This window comes from Bombus flavifrons, chromosome 16 (assembly GCF_040668555.2).
Source record: "Bombus flavifrons isolate JBK064 chromosome 16, iyBomFlav1_principal, whole genome shotgun sequence".
Lineage (NCBI taxonomy): Eukaryota > Metazoa > Arthropoda > Insecta > Hymenoptera > Apidae > Bombus > Bombus flavifrons.
This window is the reverse complement of record NC_138457.1, coordinates 5,019,678-5,042,484: the sequence shown is the minus strand read 5'-3', so window position 1 is coordinate 5,042,484 and position 22,807 is coordinate 5,019,678. Positions and strand designations below refer to the sequence as shown.

Below are 22,807 nucleotides of genomic sequence, written 5' to 3'. Positions count from 1 at the left end.
TCTATTATTAAAAATACCTTATTTAAAAAATGATAGAGTAACGAAATTAAAATTCATTTATATAAATCGTAAATTTTTGCAATAAATAATAAAACTTTTTTCTTTGCTTCAAATATAACCTTTTTTACTGGTATACATAAATAAGAGATGTTTACAACTGATAAAATTAATCAAATACAGAATATTCATTTTTAAATAAAATAATAGTGTTTCATATTAAAAAACATACTCTCAATATATTCTTTTGTACTTAATAAAACTAAAATTAATAATAGAAATAACAATAACCATTTATTATTAAAAATATTAGGTGATTTTATCCTGTATTCGAATAAAAAAGAAATATATGGAAAAAAGAAAGATATTACCTTCGACAATACATTCTAATTATTATCAGTCCTCTAATCCACCGATGAGTATATAATTCACAACCAGTCGATGTCGATTAGATCAAAATCTTTTCTTCTACTCTTAAGAATAACGACTTTCTTACGAATAGAAAAATAAGATTTCAAAGAAAATCTTCAAAAGCAGAAATTATTGAATTGTTAAAAAATATCTTCCTTTAACCGTTTTAGTGCCAGGGGTTTTTAAGAATCCGTGTCGGATTGTGCCTTGCAGCGCGATAGCATTTCGTTCATTTATTTACGAGAAATACCGATCGAAGCGATCGCGCTGCTCTTATTTTTCGTAGAAATATGCCGCTCGGCGCGCTCGCGCTTCATTTCTCATCATTCATATCAGAAACGTTATACCAAACACTCAAAAGTTTGCGAAATATTCGTGTTTTACGTTTTGTTTGCGTGATAACATTGTATAATACAGGATTTGGTTTTCCAATTCAAGCAGTAATTTATACATTAGTTTGTTTTAATTAACACGTTTGTCGCCGCGTCATCCAGATATGGGTGACGGGTATACTTCTATTACCGGTATAAAACGATCAGATTTAATTTGTGTGCAGTGCAAAAATGGACTTCATCCATTATGTCTTTATAAACATGTCTGTTTTAAAAATAATGAATGTCATGATCCTGTAAAACCATGAATATAATTTTAATGCCTTTGTGTGTTTACACTTTTGTGTTTTGATTTAATATATTATTTATTTTATTCATTTATCATCGTAAAAGCATAAAAAGACATAAAGAAACAAGGGCAATGGGTGAACTAAATAAAAAACTTACTTTTAAAGATGACAATGAACATTAGTAATCTAGTTTTATATCTATTATAAATAAAATATTATATTATGTTTTCTTACATTTTCAAAAATGTTGGCAACATTTATACTATGCAGAAGTATATGTAAATAAAAGTAAATTCAATAAAAACAGCTTATTTATGTAGGTGGTTTACGATTATTTGAAAAAAAAGTAATTACGAGAGGAAACTTATATGACTCGCGACGAGCTACATTCGGAACCGTGCCTGTTGCGAATTGACGACCATGACCAAACATCGCGACACAGTTCACCACAGTACGTGAACAGTGCGATCGCGCTGCGTGGCGCCAAAACGGTTAAGAAAAATGAAAAAATATAAGCAACGTTTTCTTTTAGGATAAAAAGTATTAAATTCAATGAAAAGAATTACTTGTTTATAAGATATTAAATTTCCTATATATGTATAAGGACTTTCTTTTTTCTGTATAACATAGAAACTCTTGAAAAAATTTTTGATGGGTTAAGAAAAAAGAAGAAATACGAAATGAAAGATTAAGATCTCAGGAAAGTTTCATTTCTTAATTATTACTTTAATAAATAAAGAATTAAAAATAATTAAGCGAGTAATACTTTTAAGTTAATTCTTATTATTGCTAAAGAATTAAATGGTTAATACTTTAAGTTAATTGTCCTTACCTCTTCTTAAGAATAAAAAACGTATTCTTAAGGAAACTGTCCTTCTCAAGTAAGGAGTCTAGAATTTTGAAGGAAACTATTCCTAAAGATCGGGATTTTAATATGACAAAAATCAAAGAAAGCGAATACAATATTTATAAGAGCACAGACTATGGAAAAAAGGAAAAGTGAATAAAAAAAAGAGAACTGGTGTCTAAAAAATTGTTCTCATTGTAGGAGCAATAATAATTAAGATCATTCAAAAATGCTTAGGAACAAACCAAAGAGTAAAGAACATAGTCTACACAAAAAAAAAAAAAAGAAAATAAGAATTGCATGTAGGCAAACACAAAAAGAAGGCGAGGAAAAAGTAAGTGGACGTCGGTGGACGTGTACTCAAGGAAATCAGTCGTTATACTCTTCTTCGAAGAAGATAATCGCTACGAAGCACGAAAAATCAAGAACTTTTTATCAGCATATATCTCTCTGTTTTCCCTGTTTTAAGAGGTGGCATTAGAAACACTTTCATCAGCTCCATGCTTTTCTCGGCACTTCTCGAGATATTTCTCCTTAGCAGTGAGTCTCAGCAGTTCTTTGCGACGCTGCAGGATTTGTTCTCGTTCGGACGATGATTTGGAAAACCGTCCTCCTAGGCTGGAAGGTTCTTCACCGCTGTAATTATTCATTAGGAATATTTTCAGATTAATCAAATTATATTACAATGGATAACTTGAAAATAAAATACATTTAACAAATTTAAAAATATTATTTGGAACATAAAATTATCTGTTTTGAATATATCTTACATTTTCTTTATGGATTTTGTTCTAACCCTTTGTGCTCGAGAGGCGACTCTCAGTCGCCACGGTGTTCTATGGTGCAACTCCAGTGGCGAGTGAGAGGCGACAGTCCCTGTTTATGCTAGATTTTGACATCTCCAGTTAATGAGAGTGCAATATTGGTTCGTACATAGGTTCCTTAGGTCTTTATGTTCTTTGTTAGGAAACGTAAAATGTTGGACTTTAAAAGGGAGATCAAATATTTAATCTCAAATCCTTACGAAACTATGATTCTGACAACGTCTCCGATGTTAGTTCGGATTCGACTATCATGGCAAAAGTATTATAGCTTAGAAACTCTAAAAAAATGGTTTTCGGAAGTGAAATTAGCTCAAATGAAGATGAACTTAATTTTGAACTGTTGAAAAATGAGACCAATTATATTCAAGGATGCATCTTAGTAAATGCTTTATAAATTATCATACAAAAAAATAGAAAAATTAATATTATAAAATCATATTTTTAAAGATGTAAATATAGATAAATTATTAGAATATAATGTTTTTGTGAGTTAATTTGTATATAAAATCATTTTACGCTACCTATAAGACACGCATCATATATACGCTAAATCATCTGGATTTGCTGTTACGCTTGACGAAAAAAATCCTCGAACGCAAAAGGTTAAAATATATGTTTGAAATAAATTATGAAAATGAAGGAAGTACCTATCAGCAAGAGGAATATCAAATCTTGGATCTGAAGGTAGCGGCATCGAAGGGGTATTCAAAGAAACACTAGTTTCTGTGGTACTGGTATGGATTTGAAGGACGGATTCCAATTGCGGTTCTTCGATTATATGATGAGGAGACATCAAGACTCCATCCAGAATATTTGCAACGGTCCATTCGATTGATCTCGTCCCTCTGAGGTCTTCTACAATTAGATTGCGGGGGAATTGTGGAAACAGTTGCTGCACCTGTTTTAATAAATAATACAAAATTAATATTAGGATGAATGACACAGAAATCAAGTAAACATCTCTTTCTCCATTTGATTAATAAAAATGTGCGAATAAAATGGAAGTAAACTATATTTAAAATTATAATTTGATGTTAAATAAGTTCAATATGTAGCAGTCCTTGAATAAATGAACAGAACAGAATGAACCCAGTTTGAACCAGTTAACAGTAATAGAGTACCATTCAGAGTTCAGTGGATTCTAATATTAGATTCTAATAAAGATTCATTAGAATCTAATAAAATTGTCATTAGATTCTAATAAAATAATTACTACTGAACCATTGATGTTCTCCCAAAATTATAATGTATTAGTTTTCAATCATTAAAAATGTACGATTAACGCACCTGTCTAATCATAGTATCCATTTGCGAGTTGTTATGTGTAATAGTAGAAATATTCCCACGTAGTCTATTGTGGGAAACTTCAACGGAGAAGCTTGGTAACCAGGACACATATCTTGAGCCATCGAAATGAAAGAAATGATTCTCATTTCGTCTAGCTGGCGTTTGTAGTTCAGTTGATAATTCTTGTGTGTTTACAAGGTGGCTAGGTTGCATGTTTAAGGCAAGCCTACAAGTTGGGCAGGAAGTATCCTGTTCCAACCAAGACTGTAAACAGGAATTGTGGAAAAGATGAGCACAAGGTAGCTTTCTAGCTGTTTCCATTTTCTCCCAGCAAATGGCGCAGTTGTCTGAGTTCTCTGCTAACTCTTCCTGACTTGCCATTGGATAGCTAGAAATAAAAATATATAAATTTGTATAAAATTTTGTATAAAAATCCATAATCTCCTGATTACAATTATAAAAAGTGTGTACTTACTTTTGTTCCATATGATTTAATACAGCAAGATAGTTCCTGTGCTTTGTGATCTTGCGTTGTATCTCATAGAATAGATACCTAAGTTGCATACAGATTACAAGGGATGCCATGCTTAGGAATATGTTACTCCAAAGTAGCATGTGGACATGGTGAAGAAAATCTACAGCTAGCACTATTAATTCTGCTGTTAGATCTGTGTAGTAAGTTAGAGGACCTCTTTTGTCCCAAGAACGTTGCGAAGAGGTTCCAGCCCCTCGAGTATCATACAGATGAATTATGTATCGCACCATTACATGAATTGTTCTGACACCTAGTAAAATGCACTGTTAACAAGCAAATACATCATTAGAATTACATGGTTATAATAACTTCTATTCTGTTAGTGGAAAAGAATGAAAGTTACTAAAAAAAATTGAAGTATTCGAAGTTGTCACGAGTACTGTGATAAATGAAGAATTGTTTACTTTCACACAAGGGTTTACATTACCTCAGCTGCAGTGAAGACAAAGGTATTGAATGAAACGAAGAAGAACGCTGCAGCTGTGCATAGGAGTAACATGAAGGAGGATAATGCAAGAATAGTCGCGAGAAGTCCAAGAAGTTTCGCATGACTCCAACCTGGTGTTGTAGGCGAAAACGATAACTAGAAAATAATAATTAAAAGTTCTGTAATGTTTTTCATTATCTATGTATGTAAAATAATAAATTTTTTAATAATAATTAATATTAAATTTATAACTTATATTAAAATAGATTATTATTAATATTAATTCTTATTTTTATAATGCTTATCAATTAAATTAGGCCATGGACGGTAATTTGTAAAAATGATTTGTTTAAAAAAAGCAAATATTTTTTTATTATTCATTAGAATGATTAACTTATTTTTATGTAAATATTTGACTAATATGAAATTTTACTGTTTATATAATGACAATATTTATACAGAATATTATGTAACTTAACTAGACAATTTGATTAAAGCATTACTATTCTATAGTTAAAGATTATATAGATTCAAATAGAACAATCCATGTAATCCATATACTGGAATACGTCTAACTCTACTGTATCTAACTTCAGACGTATATTATTTAAATTAAGAGATTTGCGGAAATTAACGTGTACATTGAAAAAATGTTATGGAACATGTACTTTTTGCTCAATTATGTGATTAAATGCAAACAGAAAAATTATACATTACAATCTAATGATAATTGTAACAAAATTATTATAAAAAATATCTAATATCTTCAGTCGAATACTAATTTATTGACTTAACTTTAACTTACTGAATTGTACTTATTATTAACTATAATTATTAATTTGTAAAATATATCATTAATAAATCTGAAAAATAGCTTTATTTACGTATCAAAGTTTAACTAAATAAATATTGGAGTAACATGCTTTAAAGAATTAAAAAATGGCACGCATGAGACAGATCAAGGAAAATTGAATGTCGTCTAGCTGTGGAGAGGTATAACCTGGTTACCTCTATTCGATTATACTAACGGGATTCACGCTAATTCATTGCATAACGGAGCCGAGATTCTTTGTCTTTATACTAAAGATTCAGACCACTCTGCGCGCCAAGATATTTGTTTTTTTTAAATCTTTCAGTACTATTACTGAACAAATTTTCAGAATTTTGGCAAAAATACGAAGAATGATTTTTAAATATAGATAACATACATTATATTTATTTACTGTAGTTTTGTAACATTTATAACCTTGTCATTGTTTTATTGAACATTTTCCTGAAGTATAAAATATGTAAAATGTAAATGGGCGACCATATATACAGTGTGGACCAGTTAAATGGAGTCATCTAAATATCTGCGTTATTTGTTGTTGCATGAAAAACTTTTCAAGAAAAAGTTGCACTGTTTCAAGGAGCACGTATAATATTGAAAATAGTCTTTCCTAATGATCCTTTTTTTACGAGGTCTCAAGGTCACTAGTATTTATTTGTTGATAATCCTATATTTATTTTTAGATATTCTTGTAGAAAGTGAAAAAATAAATTCAACTACCAATAGGACCATACCATTTCTATCGTTTAGTTTTAAAATATTTCCATCTAAATATATACAAATTTTATGTGGTATCTCGGGTTACGCGATACCGTGATTTTTCACGTTCATATGTAGGCATAAATATTAGTTTCAATCGCAAGCGATAGGGCAGTGCATAATCGTTTAGCTTGATGTTTCTTTGGTAAAGCCTTTTCTTGTAAAGATTGATGCCTTTCACCATATATCAGTACAATATCTACTTCTTCCTGTAGTATGTAACGCATTTTGTTAAATTCAACAGTCCCAATAGAACTAAAGATATACTAAGCGATCATCTACTGCCTTATCGCTCGTCATTGGAGATGATATTTATGTTTACGTACGAACGTGAAGAATCGGTATACTGCGTAATTTGAGATACCGTGTGCATCGAGATATCACGCAAGATTTCAATACATACAGACGCTAATATCTCAAAACTAAACGATCGAAATGTATAGTTCTATAGTTCTATAGGGCAACGAATTTGATTTTTCACACTCTACGAAAATATCCAAAAATAAACGAAGGATTTTCAATAACAAAAAAAAAAAAAAAATACTAGTGACCTTGAGATTTCACCAAAAAAAGAAGATCACTGAAACAAAATTATTTCCAATATTCCATGTGCTCGTTCGAACAGTGCAACTTTCTTCTGGGTAGACTTTTTTATACGACAATAAATAATGCAGTATTCATGCATAATGCGATCTGTGCTCTAAAAAAAGTATGGGAGTTGGTAAGAGTTGGAAATACGTAAGCCAAGTCCTTCTTCTAGACTGTAAAGTCGAAAAATAAACAGAATATATACATATATATATATATATATATACACATATATGTTTATATAGGGTGTCTGGTAAATGGCAGTACAATCGGTCATTGAAATTCACTATGAATTGAGACATGATCGAGTATATGTGTACCGAAAAGATTTTTGTACTAGATGTGCTCAGAAACTGAGCCTTAAATGAAAAAATCTTATCCTTTCTTTTCAACTTACTTTTTAATGTAGAATCATTCCCTGGCCGGTTGTACTAATATATACCCTGTATAAAAGGACGCCTCAGGGTACCCAGGAAATGGAACGAAATAAAAGACTGGAAAGTTCGTTGGGTAATATAAGGGCCAATGACCTCTGAAGCGACTTCTTCAAGGGATACTGCCTGTGATGCCAAGGGCACATAGCAACCCATCCTCAGCAGAAAATAGAATACATACATACATATATACGTATGTATATAAACGTATAGAGTATCTTTATTACATGTGCGTTCAACGTGGAAGAAAGATACTGAGGATTTTCTAGAAGTACATATACAGGGTGGTTGGTAACTGGTAGTACAAGCGGAAAGGGGATGATTCTACGCGAAAAAGAAGTCGAAAATATAGAATAAAAATTCTTTTTTAATTCTTTCTTTTTTTTAATTTTTTTTTTAAATCTACAGTGAGATCCGTTATAACGAGACGTAATAAAGTGCACGCGTACCGAGCGAAAATTCAAAGTCGATTTTCTCGAAAACAAAGCCTCGAACGAAAAATTTTTATTCTATATTTTCGACTTCTTTTTTCGCGTAGAATCACCCCCTTTCCGCTGTATATACATATATATATATATACATCTGTATATACATATATATACACCTATTCCTTTATATTCCTTTCGATAACTGGCCAGATAAGAGCGCTACTGTAATTTCAAGATTATTGCTGGCTACTTGTTTGACTCGTCGAACGTGTAACTTCTCACGTCGCTAGTTAAACCAAATAAACAAGCGAGATTGATTCATCGCGGAAATACACGAGAAAGATATAGACAGAAAGATACTACGTAGCATATGTGCCTACCAGAAAGACAACACAATACAGATCTGTCGAGAAATTTCGCAAGATGTCGTTTTGGGGCACGTGCCAACTTTACCGACGCGTGCGTTCCGAATTCACGTTCCTGTTTAAAATGTGCTAAGATATTCAGCAATCTCTCTGAGTTTACTACGATATTTATTGTACGATATGGCTTTATCAAGGTCTTCCGAATGAACAAAATTTAAGAAGTTGGAATTCGATGGTAATGCCAAGTCTCAGAATTATCTCTTTAATGACATTATGATCATTTTTCCTATGTTATAAGTTGTTTTCAAAAGTTTGGAGTACTTTTTAGACGAAGCAAATTTTGTTGTATATTTTCCTGCGAAATAAGAATAACATAAACGTCATATCTTAACGTAATTGATTACAGTTTCAATGCTATAAGTAATATAAGTAATAGTAATATCATAAATGGAATATTTATATACTTTAATTTCTTTTAAAATCCTAATATGCTCTAAGCTTTAGCTTCGAACTTTAAATAGAGATATACTGAAAACAAATATTTTATCAATATTTTTTCCCAATAACAATATATCTAAGGATTGATTTAGAGGAATTGAAAATACTTGCTGCTTTAAGAAAAATTTAGAGCATCCTGGGAAGTGTTTAATGAAATTTGGATCACGGACAGGGTCAGCTCAGCAGTTGTCAGCAGACAGTATGTCACTTACGTATTCGAATCGATCCTTGCATAGTTGACTGAGGAGACTTAGGAAGCCAAGCGCGGTGAACCAAGCCCACCACAGTAGCACCTCGTCCATGTACTGCACATTCAGCACGCCGAATACGAAGATAAATTTGTAGAACACGAAGTTCCAAAACTTGTCCTTTAGGTGTTGCCTTTCGGAGACTCGGAGCTCGGCGAATACGAGCTTTTGAATTGTTTTACCCAGCAGAATTAGCACGCAGTACGCCATGTTGATTAAAGTCTATAGAAAATAACAACAAAGGATATTTTAAGCGTAAAGATTAGCACAATAGAAATAGGTATATCATCGATATTAAAATTATAAATTAAATTATATTGTATATATATAAATAATTATATAAAATATATATTATATACAGAATGGTTGGTAACTGGTGGTACAAGCGGAAAGAGGGTGATTCTATGCGAAAAAAGAAGTCGAAAATATAGAATAAAAATTTTTCGTTCGAGGCTTTGTTTTCGAGAAAATCGACTTTGAATTTTCGCTCGGTACGCGTGCACTTTATTACGTCTCGTTATAACGGATCTCACTGTAGATCGCTGTCTCGGTGGAAAAGTTAAAAAAAAAAAGAAAAAAGATAATTAAAAAAAAAATTTTTATTCTATATTTTCGACTTCTTTTTTCGCGTAGAATCACCCCCTTTCCGCTTGCATCACCAGTTATCAACCACCCTGTATATAAATTAAAATATTAGAATATCGTAATTAGCAAACTGCGGACTGTTATGCATTTATGGGAGATTAAAAAATTCAATATTATACAAAACACGTATCGTTGCAGTGCGAGGGATCAAGTTCACGCGAACATTTTGTCGAGATTATCTGATAGAGGAACGCGTGGATGAATGTGTAATGAAAATATATTTAAGTAAGTATAAATAGAAGAATGGGTACAAGTATAAGTACAGTGTAAATTAAATCCAGATCGGCGCGCTGGCAGCGTTACATTAGAACAGAGTTTCGAAGCCATCGGGTTATGGGTATTTTTATAATTACGAAAATTGACCTGTCTATATCCCGCTGCATCATTTGTGCAAGGCATGTTGCTAAAAAGGCTATGAGGCTGAGAAACCCTTCAAATTGATTTACTATTAGACAATACTTAAATGGTAAAATTAAACAATAAAGAAGATGTTGAGTTTTCCTAGAAGTGAGAATTACTTCACACTTTTACTCGACCGCCTCAAAGTGCAATATAATGCGACAGACAGTTCGGAAAGAGACACAAGATAGGGGCGTAGATTTGTAAATGCGTATTTACTTGAGGAAGTCCTCTACTGCGGATTGATGATATTAGAAACGATGTTTTCAGTTCGGAAAGTCACTAGGTGTGGACACTGGAATTTCCTGATTTAGCATTTATTCGAGGTGGAGGAAGTAATTGGCGAGTGCACGTTACAAAGAAGGAGAAACTCCAACTTCTACGTATCGGTCACATCAAGGTAGCGACAGTCCTTGAGGAGACCACGTGAGACGCTCGAGTGTCCGATTAACAGTTTGTGAATATAATGATAAATGTGTGATAAAAGTGATTAACTTTAAGAAAAGGAACAAAATACGCTAATTCAAAAAATTTCCATATCGTTTAAACTATTTCCAAAGACTAGATGGCTTTAGAATCTTATTGTTGCGCTGTAACAAGCATAATATAAAAAATTATATCAAATATCCAGATTATAGTACTTTCTGTAAAACATGATAGATAGAACAATCTTGGAGGAAGCAGTTTTTCAATTATAGTTTCAAAAATAGGAATCCGCATAAAGATCCGCGGTCTAATAATTAGTAATGGGATTAAGTTCAACGTGTAAGTACTTATAAATTTGACTCGAATCGTGCAAATACTTCTTATAGTCACTGTGTATAGAAAATACTATATGAAAACGCCCCTCTGACTTCACTAAAGAAATGAAATAGACAAACTCGAAGATAGTATTCCGGTGAGGGTAGCTATCCACATATTATTTAACAATAAAGTTAGAAAAAATTTACCGAACGTCCAGCTGGACAAATTGTAAAGTACAAATTAAATAAATAACTAAAAAAAAAAAAAAAAAAAAAACTGTGAATATGACAGGAAAATAACCAAGAAGAGTGGATAATTTCTAAAATGCTATGAAACATTTCTGTGTCTTTACCAAGGAAGGCAAATTAGAAAGAAATTCATTTGCAGTTGGGTCACATGTGACTATCACATGTGTAACTTCCAAGGTTACAAAAAGGCACAGGGAAAGATTCTTAAAACTGAAGAGAAAGAACAAAAATTGGGAACGTTAGAGAAAGCCGTATAATGAAACTTGAAGCAAATACGGAATAAATATCTTTGAAAAGCTTATTGCGTTCTTTGGCTTTTCTATTGCTTAAAAATTCTCTTTTTCTTGCTCTAAGAGGTAACTTAACAAAATCTAATGTATCTTAATCTAACTTAGATTTTAAAAATATACACTGAAGGTAGCATTAAATATACTTTCACGTAGATCTTTGAAACCAAAGCTGAACGTCACTTGTGTACATACATATGTACATGAAATCGTGCGGGACATTGACCTTGACATCTTTTCAGATCCTACCAATCAATGATGTCGCTCTACCGTAAATATTTATTAGAATTTTTTACACTCGCAACTTTAAACACTCTTTGTTTTCACTTTGTTTATTTATCGGTAGTCTTGATTGTATCAGGAGAATTCTTTCCCTTTGGCAAAGAAGATAGGAAGTAAGAAGCAACGTCTGGTACAAGTCGTATAACAACAACGTTTCTGTTTGCCAAACCGACTTGAAAGGACAGATAATTTTAGTTTCAACCGAAGCATCGGTTATTTCAATCTTTAAATTTGATTCGAGAATGTGGAATAATTTATTAGCCTGAAACGATTATTTTATAGAGAATTAAGATCGCAGAATGGTTTCACATAGATTTGACATTGTAGGGAAATCTATTATACTTTTAATATCGAGAATTAGTTGTATTATTAGTTGTACATTTTTCTGAAACATTAAAAATCGTTTTTGGTCGCTAAAGTGGAAACAACATTGAAGTATAACCGTAACAGGGTTAGCAGTTTAGTGATTGGTAGTGAATGGCCTGGCAGATTCAAACTTTAAAGAAACAAAATTTCATATGTACCGATCTAATAATAAAAATATATCTGATTCGCTATAAAATTTCAACGCTTCGTATTTTTCATTCATTTTTAACTTATTACAATTATATTTGGTAAGCATCCGTCCGAGTTAGATTTACATACTAATTTATAAGCCGAAATTGATTATTCTATGCATGTAAAGGCCACGTATGCCATATGTACTGTACGGTAATATTATTTATTTATTTATTATTGCTTAGTCCGTGCCTTTCGGCTCTGGACGAACTTTCGGTTTTACATCTCTTATACCTATTTCGCTACTTCTATATCTACCTCCCCTTTTAACCATTCTATTATATCGCACTCTACTGTACGGTAATATTGATTACAAATACAAACGTCCAGTTTTGTCCGTGTTGCATAAACTATAATTATTATGCTGACATTTTTCTATCTGCGGATGCATTTTCTTTCGCGTTTCTCATATATCAACGTCAAACAAAAACTAAAAGAAGAACGAAAAAAAGAGTCAGCAACGATTTGTTAATCCTGACATTGATTATCCTTGTAGATCTCAATATCATTTATGCCCAGTCATCGTGTGGACGCGCTTTTTTCCTAATTATTTGCTTCCTTAAGTCTTTAGGGACTAACATTAACTGTACATTTTGCATTGCATATTTCCGGGGGAAAAAACTATTGGAATATACATAAGATGATTTATAAATGTGAGGTAAATTGCGATTTATTCCTCTTAAGACACGACAAATGCTTGAAATCATTAAGTACATCGGTCATAATTTTATATTCGTCCAAAAATTTGTAAAAGAAGAGCTATTCGTACGTATTATAAAAAGAATTATTTTATTTTTGGAAGCTTGAAACAGTAAAAAAATTATATACAGATGCAAACGATCCAGCTTACTCACTGAGAGTTAATGTAAGCCATATTTAAAAAATAAAACGTGTTTTTCTTAAAGCACACGGTTTCTAGTATAATAACATAAAAACAGGTGGAATTACACGGAATTATTTTTCGCATTTGTTACTACGCGCGTAAAACGATGGCTGCGACTTCATTTGCGAAAATATGTAAGCATAGTTACATATCTTATGTTAAGTATATGAAGTCATAGATGATAGAGTAATTGCGTACGCTTGTAACTTTTACCCACATCGACGAACGAGAAACGCGTGTTTAATACAATATTCGAAAGGTTAATGACACCTAAAAAATTCCACGTTCCTTTGTAGGTCGGAACCTTACATCAGAAACATCAAATTTGTTGACGTTATAGTAGACGTGATCGTACTTTCTATTTTTCTTTTACAAATTTTTTTTTAATTTTGGAAGAATATAATATTACAGTATCGGTTATCAGAATTATTGGAAACATTTTAGTCGAACTTTTTATCGGAAAAATTAATAATCTGTCTCGTTAAAAAATAAATGAAAAATTTGTCGAAAGAATATCGTTATACAGAGTACGATAAAGAATTTAGAACTCTTTAAACTTCTTTTATTGTTACTTTGTAGAATTTGAAGTGCATCTCCGAACTTTTCTCCGTGCCTTAAGTATCATTAAAAAAACTGTGTCAAGATATATTATTAGAAGTCGATATTGCTTGTTGAGTGTTCAAGGGTTATTGGTTCTCCTTGCATCTTCAGATTGGCAAACTCAATTTATGTCGTGTTAGGCGAATTTTTCCGGAGGTATACATTTTATCACTGAAATAAGTAAATTAATCAAGTTATAATCTATATGTTAATTATAAATTTATTATAAATCTATATAATAATTCTATGATTATTGTCCCGGAATTTGTCTGTTTTACTTTATTTTTCGCTAGAAAACTTACATAGTAGCGTATACGTGCAATAGAATACTTTCGTAACCTGACACTGTGTGATAGAGAGCGAGAAAGGATACGTTTCGAGAAACTGAAAACGGGACTAGTTGTATGCCTGTGGTGAGACAGATCGTTTACTTACTCAGAAACGACGCATTTATCATGGTAGTAACACCAGGAGAAAGGAGAAAGTTCGCTAGTTATGGAATAGTCGATATAAATTGTCCCTGAGGGGACACGTACTCATTGGCCACGTGTTCTGCTACATTTCGTTCAATGCGCGTGATACATATTCACTGGATGTTATTGGCTTCTAAAATGGACGCACTGCTTCATTACTTTCGTACAAATAAAATGATTAAAGATGGCTGTATAAAGTAAAAAACATTTCTCTTTCGTTTCTTATTCTTTAAGTGTATTAGATTGTCCGAAAAGTTTTTCTCGCTTTATAAGTAAATAATAGACGCACATTTTTCCTTTTATATTATTTTACTGAGTTATGTATGACTCATTTTGTAGTAATAGAAGAAAATATAAAACAGAAAATGTCTATTATTTCCTTATAAAAACGAAAGAAACTTTTGGGATAACTTAATGTTATTAACGTACTATAGGTTTATACGTCATATATAACCTTAATATTCTATATATATATAATATATATAATATAGAATATATATAATATATATAATATAAAACAAAAAATGTCTATTATTTCCTCATAAAAACGAAAGAAACTTTTGGGATAACTTAATGTTATTAACGTACTACAGGTTTATACGTCATATGTAACCTTAATATTCTATATATTAAGTCAGTGATTCGAATGATATTAATTGAAATAGATAAACTCAACGTAATTATGTGTCTATCTAAGTAAAAGTGAATATTAATTTTGGAAAAAATTCCGGTATGTTCTCAGTATTTGTAGAAGAATATCTAAAATATACAGGGTGGCTAAATTTTTTCCGGCGATATAGTTATCGGTACAGTCTAGAAAGGAATGTACAACCAACTTTTTTATCGTTTGTTAAACTTCTATCGATAGGAATGGTAAAACGGAATTTAGAAACGGAATTCTACTTAGAATTGTAGAAATAATACCGCGACATCTTTTGATTATTGTCAGATATAAATATTCCTAACCTATCCATTCTATTTATTTCTTATGGTACCGGTCGTATTTCGTGTATCTTTTCTTTCTTTGTTACGTATTTAACGTAATTTTGTATGTTACATATATTTGTGTATTTAACAACATTTCCAATGACATACATTTATATAACATCTTTTTCTTATCTTGACTTATGAACGTACGTTATAAAATGTACCGACAACGTTTGGCCGGAAGAGGCTGAGTCATTCCGTATATTAAATGAATACAATTAATATATAGGAAAGAAACTATTCTTTTTTGTTTCCTTTTTTTAAATATTCTTCATGCACTATGCAAGAATTATAGAGAAGTATTTGATGTTATCTTAAATCTGTCGTTAACTTCTTAGAATATGTTTAATGGTAGAATTATTCTTTTTCTGATGTAGTAAAAATGATTTTGAATCGCTTGTTGAATTTTTATGTCAATATTTGTCTTGATTATTTTCTAAGACGCAATTTAAGCTCTTGTTCGTAATAAGAACATTGGTAAAGCGTAACCTGAACTCAAGAATACTTCCGGATAAGAGCCTTATCTTTCATATCTCACGTTCATGTTCTAATTATGATTGCGTGAAAGTTTTGCACGTAAATACGTGAATATTACACCGTCCGAACGTATAAAATTATCTTACCTTGTTGTGACTTTGCGAGTTCCGTGTTATCAAATACAGGCAAATAAATACATAGATGAACACGACTGGATATTACTTTATAGTAAATAGTTATTTTTTTAACACGTCGAAACGCAAATATCTAAATACATACCAGTTCGTATGTTAAGATCACAGGAGAAATATACATATATGACAAGTACATACATATTTTTTTCATCTTTTGTTACTTAATTTTGGTAAGTGTCTTGATAATTACAAAGGGTAGTTCGTATCGGATTCTACGCTTAAAAATGCATAAAAATTCACAGTGCGTCGATAAATACACTTCGAATCGGAGTTTGGTCAAATTTTTATTCGGATAACGTGAAAATAAGGGATAAAATCACGATTTTACTATCTGTAAAAACAAAAAGCCTAAGACCAGTCATTTCGACTGGTAGTTCTAATATTAAAACTATGATAATAATGAAGTCCATTTCTCCCAGGAATATGCTACATTTTCATAAGAGTAAATGGAATCTCTGTGTTTGAGGGCATCAGACCGAAAACCAAATTCGTGCGACTGAATCGTCGTGTACCACTTACCCAGATGCAGATAGGCTCGTCGAGCATGCACTCGAGCAACTCCTTCATATACATCGCGGAATCCCTCGGATCGAAGTCGATGTTGTTGGCTGAGTCATTTTCAGAGTCCACGTAAGTCTGAGTGATCTTCCATGCCGGGTCTTTGATGATTTGAACGGCATAGTATATCGAACAGGATAACACGCCGAAGCTTATTGCCGTATACAGCCGGAGATTTGGCATTGGAAGCCGGTCCAAGAATTCTATCGGCATCTTAGCAGTTCTTGCGATTTACTGCTTCCTACGAACACATTTACGATCTATATTGATATATTTGATTTTGTCATAATTAATGGATGTGAAGTTATATCGAAAAAGATTGTTATTACTAAATATTATTATATATATGTATATCGTTAATGGAGATTTCGTACACGCAGCGCATTAATTGGGGAAAAGGCTAGATGGAAAATAATTATACACTAAAATAAAAATTAAAATATGGTGTCAATATGTTAACTAGTTAATTGTCTTTTACGAGTATACTTGTCATAGCTTACTTTTTGCGACACATTTTAGGTACACACATTTCCAAGAGTTCGAAAAATTGATCAAATGTACAGCTGGACAAATTGTAAAGTATAAATTAAATAAAAAAGGAGAACTATTTCCAAGACATCGGCAACAGCTAATTGGTTAAATGATTATCCTGTAAACTATATGCAAAAAAAAAAAAAGAAAAAAAAAGTGCGATCAGATCCGAGAGTGTTAACTGTAATTTAAGGTAATATATACAAACTCGTAATTTACTCTTGCAAATACCGTATATTAATATGTATATTACGTGTATTACACCAATTTAATATTTTAATGCGGAGCTCTTGCAAAATCATAAAGACATAAAAACTCGTTTTCCTTAATACTAACCTTACCTGGTCAAATGACCGATTTCAAAATTTCGCTTAAAATTGTATATTCGTTGTTATTTCTTTTGTTCATTTAACTTTATGTAAATTCTTATATTATATGACTAATTAATTTCTCAATTTTTGTTAATATAAAAATTTACATAAAGTTAGACGAATAAAAGAAATAACAATGAATGTACAATTTTAAATTAAATTTTGATATCGCTTATTTGACCGGGTTCGCTAAGTGTTAAAATCGTTATATTTATATTGTAGCAGCGAATGGTTACTTTAATTTAATACGAAAGCTATTGATGCGAGGATATTTAATTCGAACAATTACATATTCTTCTTTCTGGTTTCATTTCTGAGTAACGATTGATGATTCACTCCACTGATTCATTGCGCCGATTATGGATGTACATACTTATTTCAAGTCTCTGTATGACGTATGACATTTTCCTAAGTTGCATGTTATTCAATGAGGTCAAGTAAAAGATAAGAGAAATCGTTCGTTTAAATGATAAATATAAATATAATAATGTTAGTTTTGTTGGTATTTTTTCTTATTCGATGTTAATATATTTCCACACAAATTTACCTAATACGCGAGCACTAAGTACAGGCGAGAGGATACGTGACGTGTCTGAAAGAGGCAGCGAGTGCCTTTCTAGCCGGGACGCGTAGCAGGAAAAAAGCGCGAAAGCGATCATTGCTCTCTCAATCTGAGGCGGTGCACTGTTTCAACCGAGCTAATTTTAGCCGAACAAACCTCATATTCTACTTTTATAGGAAAAAAGGAGTATTTAATAATACATTAATATCTAAATTAACGATACTTGACAAACTCTCAAACTCAATTTTCTCGAAAATGAAGCGCCATATGAATAAATTTTATTCTATATTTTCCAGCTGTTTTTTCACGTAGAATCATTCTATCGTCGATTATGTCACAGTTACTGCTCTGTACAGTTACGTGGTTGTCGCACATGTTGCTATACACTTCTTCATTATATAATCCGTCAGTTGCAGTCGAGGGATGACTCACTTAAAGTGAGGAACAGTTCGTTCCTTTATGATCTTCGAAAGTTGTTATACAAGTGGAAGCTCCGTATATTTAAACCGGTTAAGCGATCTCTGTAATGCAGTAATTTTTACCTTTGTTTCCTCTATGAAAATAATACTCCGTATTTTCACTGTTATTACCGTGTTGTTTCATGTTCAAAATTGCTACGTGCCGGTCGATGGATAGTGGCGATGCGCGAATATTACAATGTGTGCGCGCCTTTATGAATGGTTAACCTCCGAATTTAGATACAGTAATGTAGTATACTTTGTTATCAACCGAATTTCCAATGATGCAACGCATAAAATACAAACCACATGCACTTAAATACGCATTAAGAAGATTGCATAAAAATTTGAGAAGTTGCATGTGTACCAACTTAATGATGATGATAAACGGAAGGTCGTCCGCGGGGCATCTCGCGGATAATTTACAGACTCTCGTTAGAAATCACGAATATTTTTATTAATGAATGACTCTCGACACGTATTATCGTGCTCTCGATGATTAAATGTTTAACGGGAAGCAAATAAGTGCGGCGCGGCGTTTCGTATGTTTTTTAATCGGATAATGAAACTGTGTTTTCAAATATATTCTTGCTTCGTGAATATAGCAATTTATCGTTGATTTCTATATTTTATAGACTATAGAATTCGTCCGTAGTTAGAATTAAATATTTCTATATTAAAATTTGAATTATTTTTTAATCGAAGAGTAAAGCCATGTTTTATGTTTTTGCCATTATTATATATGTATATTTGATATTTACGTTCAATAGTATATTTGTTTTTGAATTGTTATTATATATTTATTAATACTATTGAATTATTACAGTTAAATGTTAAAATTTTCATTATTAAAGTAGTTACATATAATTCCTAACAAAAATAATGTTGACTTAAATTTGCTTTTAGAGAGATTATGCTTTAAGTGTTTACTGAATATATTTATTAATCATTAATACTTTTCTTTCTTGTTTATACACTAGAAGCACATAAATGTATTAATTATTGTTTGCACGTGATAAGATAAGTAGAAAACCTTCTCATGTTAAGAAGTTATATGTGATATGTGTTTAAACTTTGTTCCATAAAAAGTTATTGGATATACTCGTACGTACATATCTTTATATCGCGAACAATATCCTGTTCGATAAATTCGTTGTCTAGAGAACGTTAAATCTAAAAGAGAAACTAAAGTATCCTTGAAATTTCACAACCACGTTATCAACAGAAAAATGTTCACCCACATGAATTTTGTTAACTATTTTAGAATATGTTAAATATTTTGTTAATCAGATATTATGATTTTCTAGTTATCCATATATTACCTGATTGATTCAGACGAGAAAACATATATTTATTTACATTGTCGACTCCTTGTTTATAAACTTAACCTGGATCAACTTTGGATTCGCTGTACCAATATTTATTAAGAATTTAATAATATTTCTATTTCCTTGTTCATTTATACTTTTTACTCATTCATTAATTTAACTGAGTATTAAATTGAACAGAAATTTTTAACCACAATTTTTCAATTAATGAAATTTTTTAATTTTATCATTTTTGTTTATTAATTTTTTATTATCTAATTCTTTTAGTTATTTTAATTCTACGTAATTCATATTTATCTTCTTTTTATTAATTCTTGTGCTTAATACTTTCGAATTTTGTGTATTCTTCCATTCACCATTTTAATTGATGAAAAGCGCTTATTCCCCGCAATTTTAAAGAAACATATATTCAACTACATTTTAATAATTCGTATACTTAAATTTATGGAATATTAAGTACTTCACCATTCAACCTTTTGCTCTGCTTTCTTTTCCTCATAATGGTTAGTTCCCTTACATCAGTTATCCATCCCAATGGTTCTATTTTTCCAATTATATGTATTATAAACTAAGTAATTGGGATACAATGTCAATAAATGGATATATTATTATATGTAAATTACAAGTTCGAAATTTTGCTCTATTCAAACTATGTGTAAGCATACTGCATTTGCCATATAAACATAAATCATACCTGGGTTAAAGCAACTAATAAGTAAATAAATAATTCATTATAAAATATTAAGTGACAGATTAAATACAATGAACCATACTCGATATCATGTTCCTATAAAAAGACGCTCTATCGATACAGAACAAGTGGACTCACCTGAGATTGATGATTGAACCACGTTGTCCTTAATCCATCACCGAAATGAAAGACGGTACTTCCGAAAATGAAGACTCGTGTCGACACTTAACGCATATCTGCACTGAATTTGTGAGGAAAATAAAGGTAAGAATACCGCGGAGAAAAGAGAAACCGGAAGGCTACTGAAAGTAAGACTTTCTCGGTCGAAATCATCCACCAGTTAACAGCACACGCGGCTCATCATGGTTTTACATGGTATACGTACAAGAGAAGTCCACGAATTAGTTCTGTTCGAACGTATCTCGTGCTGGCGAACCGCTTGTTTCACTCTCGTTTCTTTAGGAGCAGCTTGAAGATATTATTGCGACACAATACGACACAATGTGTCACGACAACTGCAGTGCTCGAGACCGCTGAGGAGACTTACTGACTGCACAGTCGATAAAGAAGTATCGATTGATATAAGTAACGAAAAGTGGGGGTTGACTAGGTTAGGTTCACCACTTGGCCGACCTTATCAATATTGCGCGCGAAAATGTGAATCCTTTCTTAGAGTTATAACTGGTGATTTTTTAGTAAGAACTAATGACTTTTACTAATGATTTTTTTTATTCTTGAAATTAACGCTGTAACATACACTGTACGTAGAACAGTAATATTAGAAGTATTGCATAAAATATACGGAGCTTAAGAAAGAAATCAGAAATATGTTATTGACTCCAAAAATTTAAAAATGTAGGATTAAAAATAATTACTGGGATCAATATTATGAGTTGCGCAATCATTTATTATATCACATTATTTTCATATAATTTGGATGCAATGTAAATTAATAATAATAATATTTATTTAATTTACATTACAATTTAATTAATTATAATAATATTTTTTAAGAAACAAAGCTTTTGTATTTAGAAGTTTTGATTTGGAATTGATATATAGTATTAGATTTAACTAAAATAAATAAAAATTTAATTTAAAATAATACTGAAATTTAGTTTAGCTTAGTTGATAAAATTCACTGCCCTGTAATTACCAACAATCGATACTATATCTTTGACTGGACAAATACGCCACCTTTCGAACGTTTCAAGAATTCTATGATCAACAGTTTTGAAGCTGCAAAATATCAAAATATGTTCAAATGCAAACACAAAATATCAAATATCATAAATAAAATTGTTAGAGATATCCGTTTTCATCTTTTATTTTGCAATAGTTGATAAGTAATATTTGGAAAAATGATGATTAATATATTTCTTGAAAATATTACGTTTTGCTAAATTAAATAATATTAAACCTAAATGTTAATACTTTTTGTTCCATATTTTACTTTGGATATTGTATATATATGGATACTATCAGGGGCGAACTGGCCATCGAAGGGTTAAAAGATGAACTAAAGATAGAGGGTCATGTTCGTAATCTCCCGCTAAAAATTGAAGTCCTAGTTCGTCCCTGGTTACTAGTTCCTATATGTATTAATATGATTACTAGTCTAAATATGCAACAGGTTATAAACATTTTAGAAATGTTCCAAGCTTACAAAATATTTAATTACTAATCTATTCTGCTACGGACATAAATTACATATGTACATCCTGCTATATAATTATTGATATAAATGATATATTGTGCACAACATATTACATTATATATTTATCATAGAATTACAGATCGATATCGCAAACAATACGAAGGCGTTATAACATTTTTAGAAGGTTTTTAATTGCAAACAATTTTTTGTCGAATAATCATTTCACAATGATTAGAGCGAATTATCGTGTTTATTTGAGTGACGATAGAAAATTTAATCTATGATATAAATTGCTTTTAATGGCTAATACCTTTCTAAGGACATGTGGTATAATCCTGACATTCGTTGTATTAAGAGATCGAGTACTTCGCGCAAATAATTTTAGAACACAATTTTAAAATACAAAAATTTGATTCATAGTTATTAATGTCATTTATTACAGACAAAGCGATTTGCAAGGTTAACTATTCATTAACGGGTTATGATATATTAAAGAATATTGGAACTTTTAAACTAAATTACATTTTTCATCAATTTACTTTATTTAATAACATATGTACATTCTTTAAATATTTTAATACATATATTCTTCCGTTTTATAGGACATAGCACATGAAAGAAAATTGTTATTCTGAAACGATCAAGTTTCCAATAATTTTGTCGTGCTTGTTATGAAAATTAGCAAGAACGTAGATATTCATTTATTTATTCAAGGTAGACGACTCGTTATTTTTTGCACGACTTTTTCTATCGGTCGTGTTAGAATCGTCGAAGA

General features: G+C 31.2%; 1 protein-coding gene across 4 annotated transcripts; it reads right to left on the bottom strand.

Moving 5' to 3' along the window:
- Positions 1 to 1,704: 1,704 nt before the first annotated feature.
- Positions 1,705 to 20,937, bottom strand: LOC138188031 (E3 ubiquitin-protein ligase AMFR). Of its 4 annotated transcripts, XM_069129407.1 has the most exons (9): positions 20,761 to 20,937; positions 20,514 to 20,616; positions 16,396 to 16,675; positions 9,064 to 9,321; positions 4,951 to 5,106; positions 4,464 to 4,786; positions 3,989 to 4,376; positions 3,349 to 3,599; positions 1,705 to 2,513 (listed from the first exon to the last, which is right to left on the bottom strand). In XM_069129407.1, the coding sequence occupies exons 3-9, from the start codon at positions 16,645 to 16,647 to the stop codon at positions 2,342 to 2,344; spliced, it is 1,800 nt and encodes a 599-aa protein (XP_068985508.1). In that variant the 5' UTR covers positions 16,648 to 16,675; positions 20,514 to 20,616; positions 20,761 to 20,937; the 3' UTR covers positions 1,705 to 2,341. The 4 variants fall into 4 exon arrangements, with proteins under 4 accessions (XP_068985508.1, XP_068985507.1, XP_068985511.1 ...); XM_069129406.1 differs by having other exon boundaries at positions 20,514 to 20,937; XM_069129410.1 differs by lacking the exon at positions 9,064 to 9,321 and having other exon boundaries at positions 20,514 to 20,937.
- Positions 20,938 to 22,807: the final 1,870 nt, after the last annotated feature.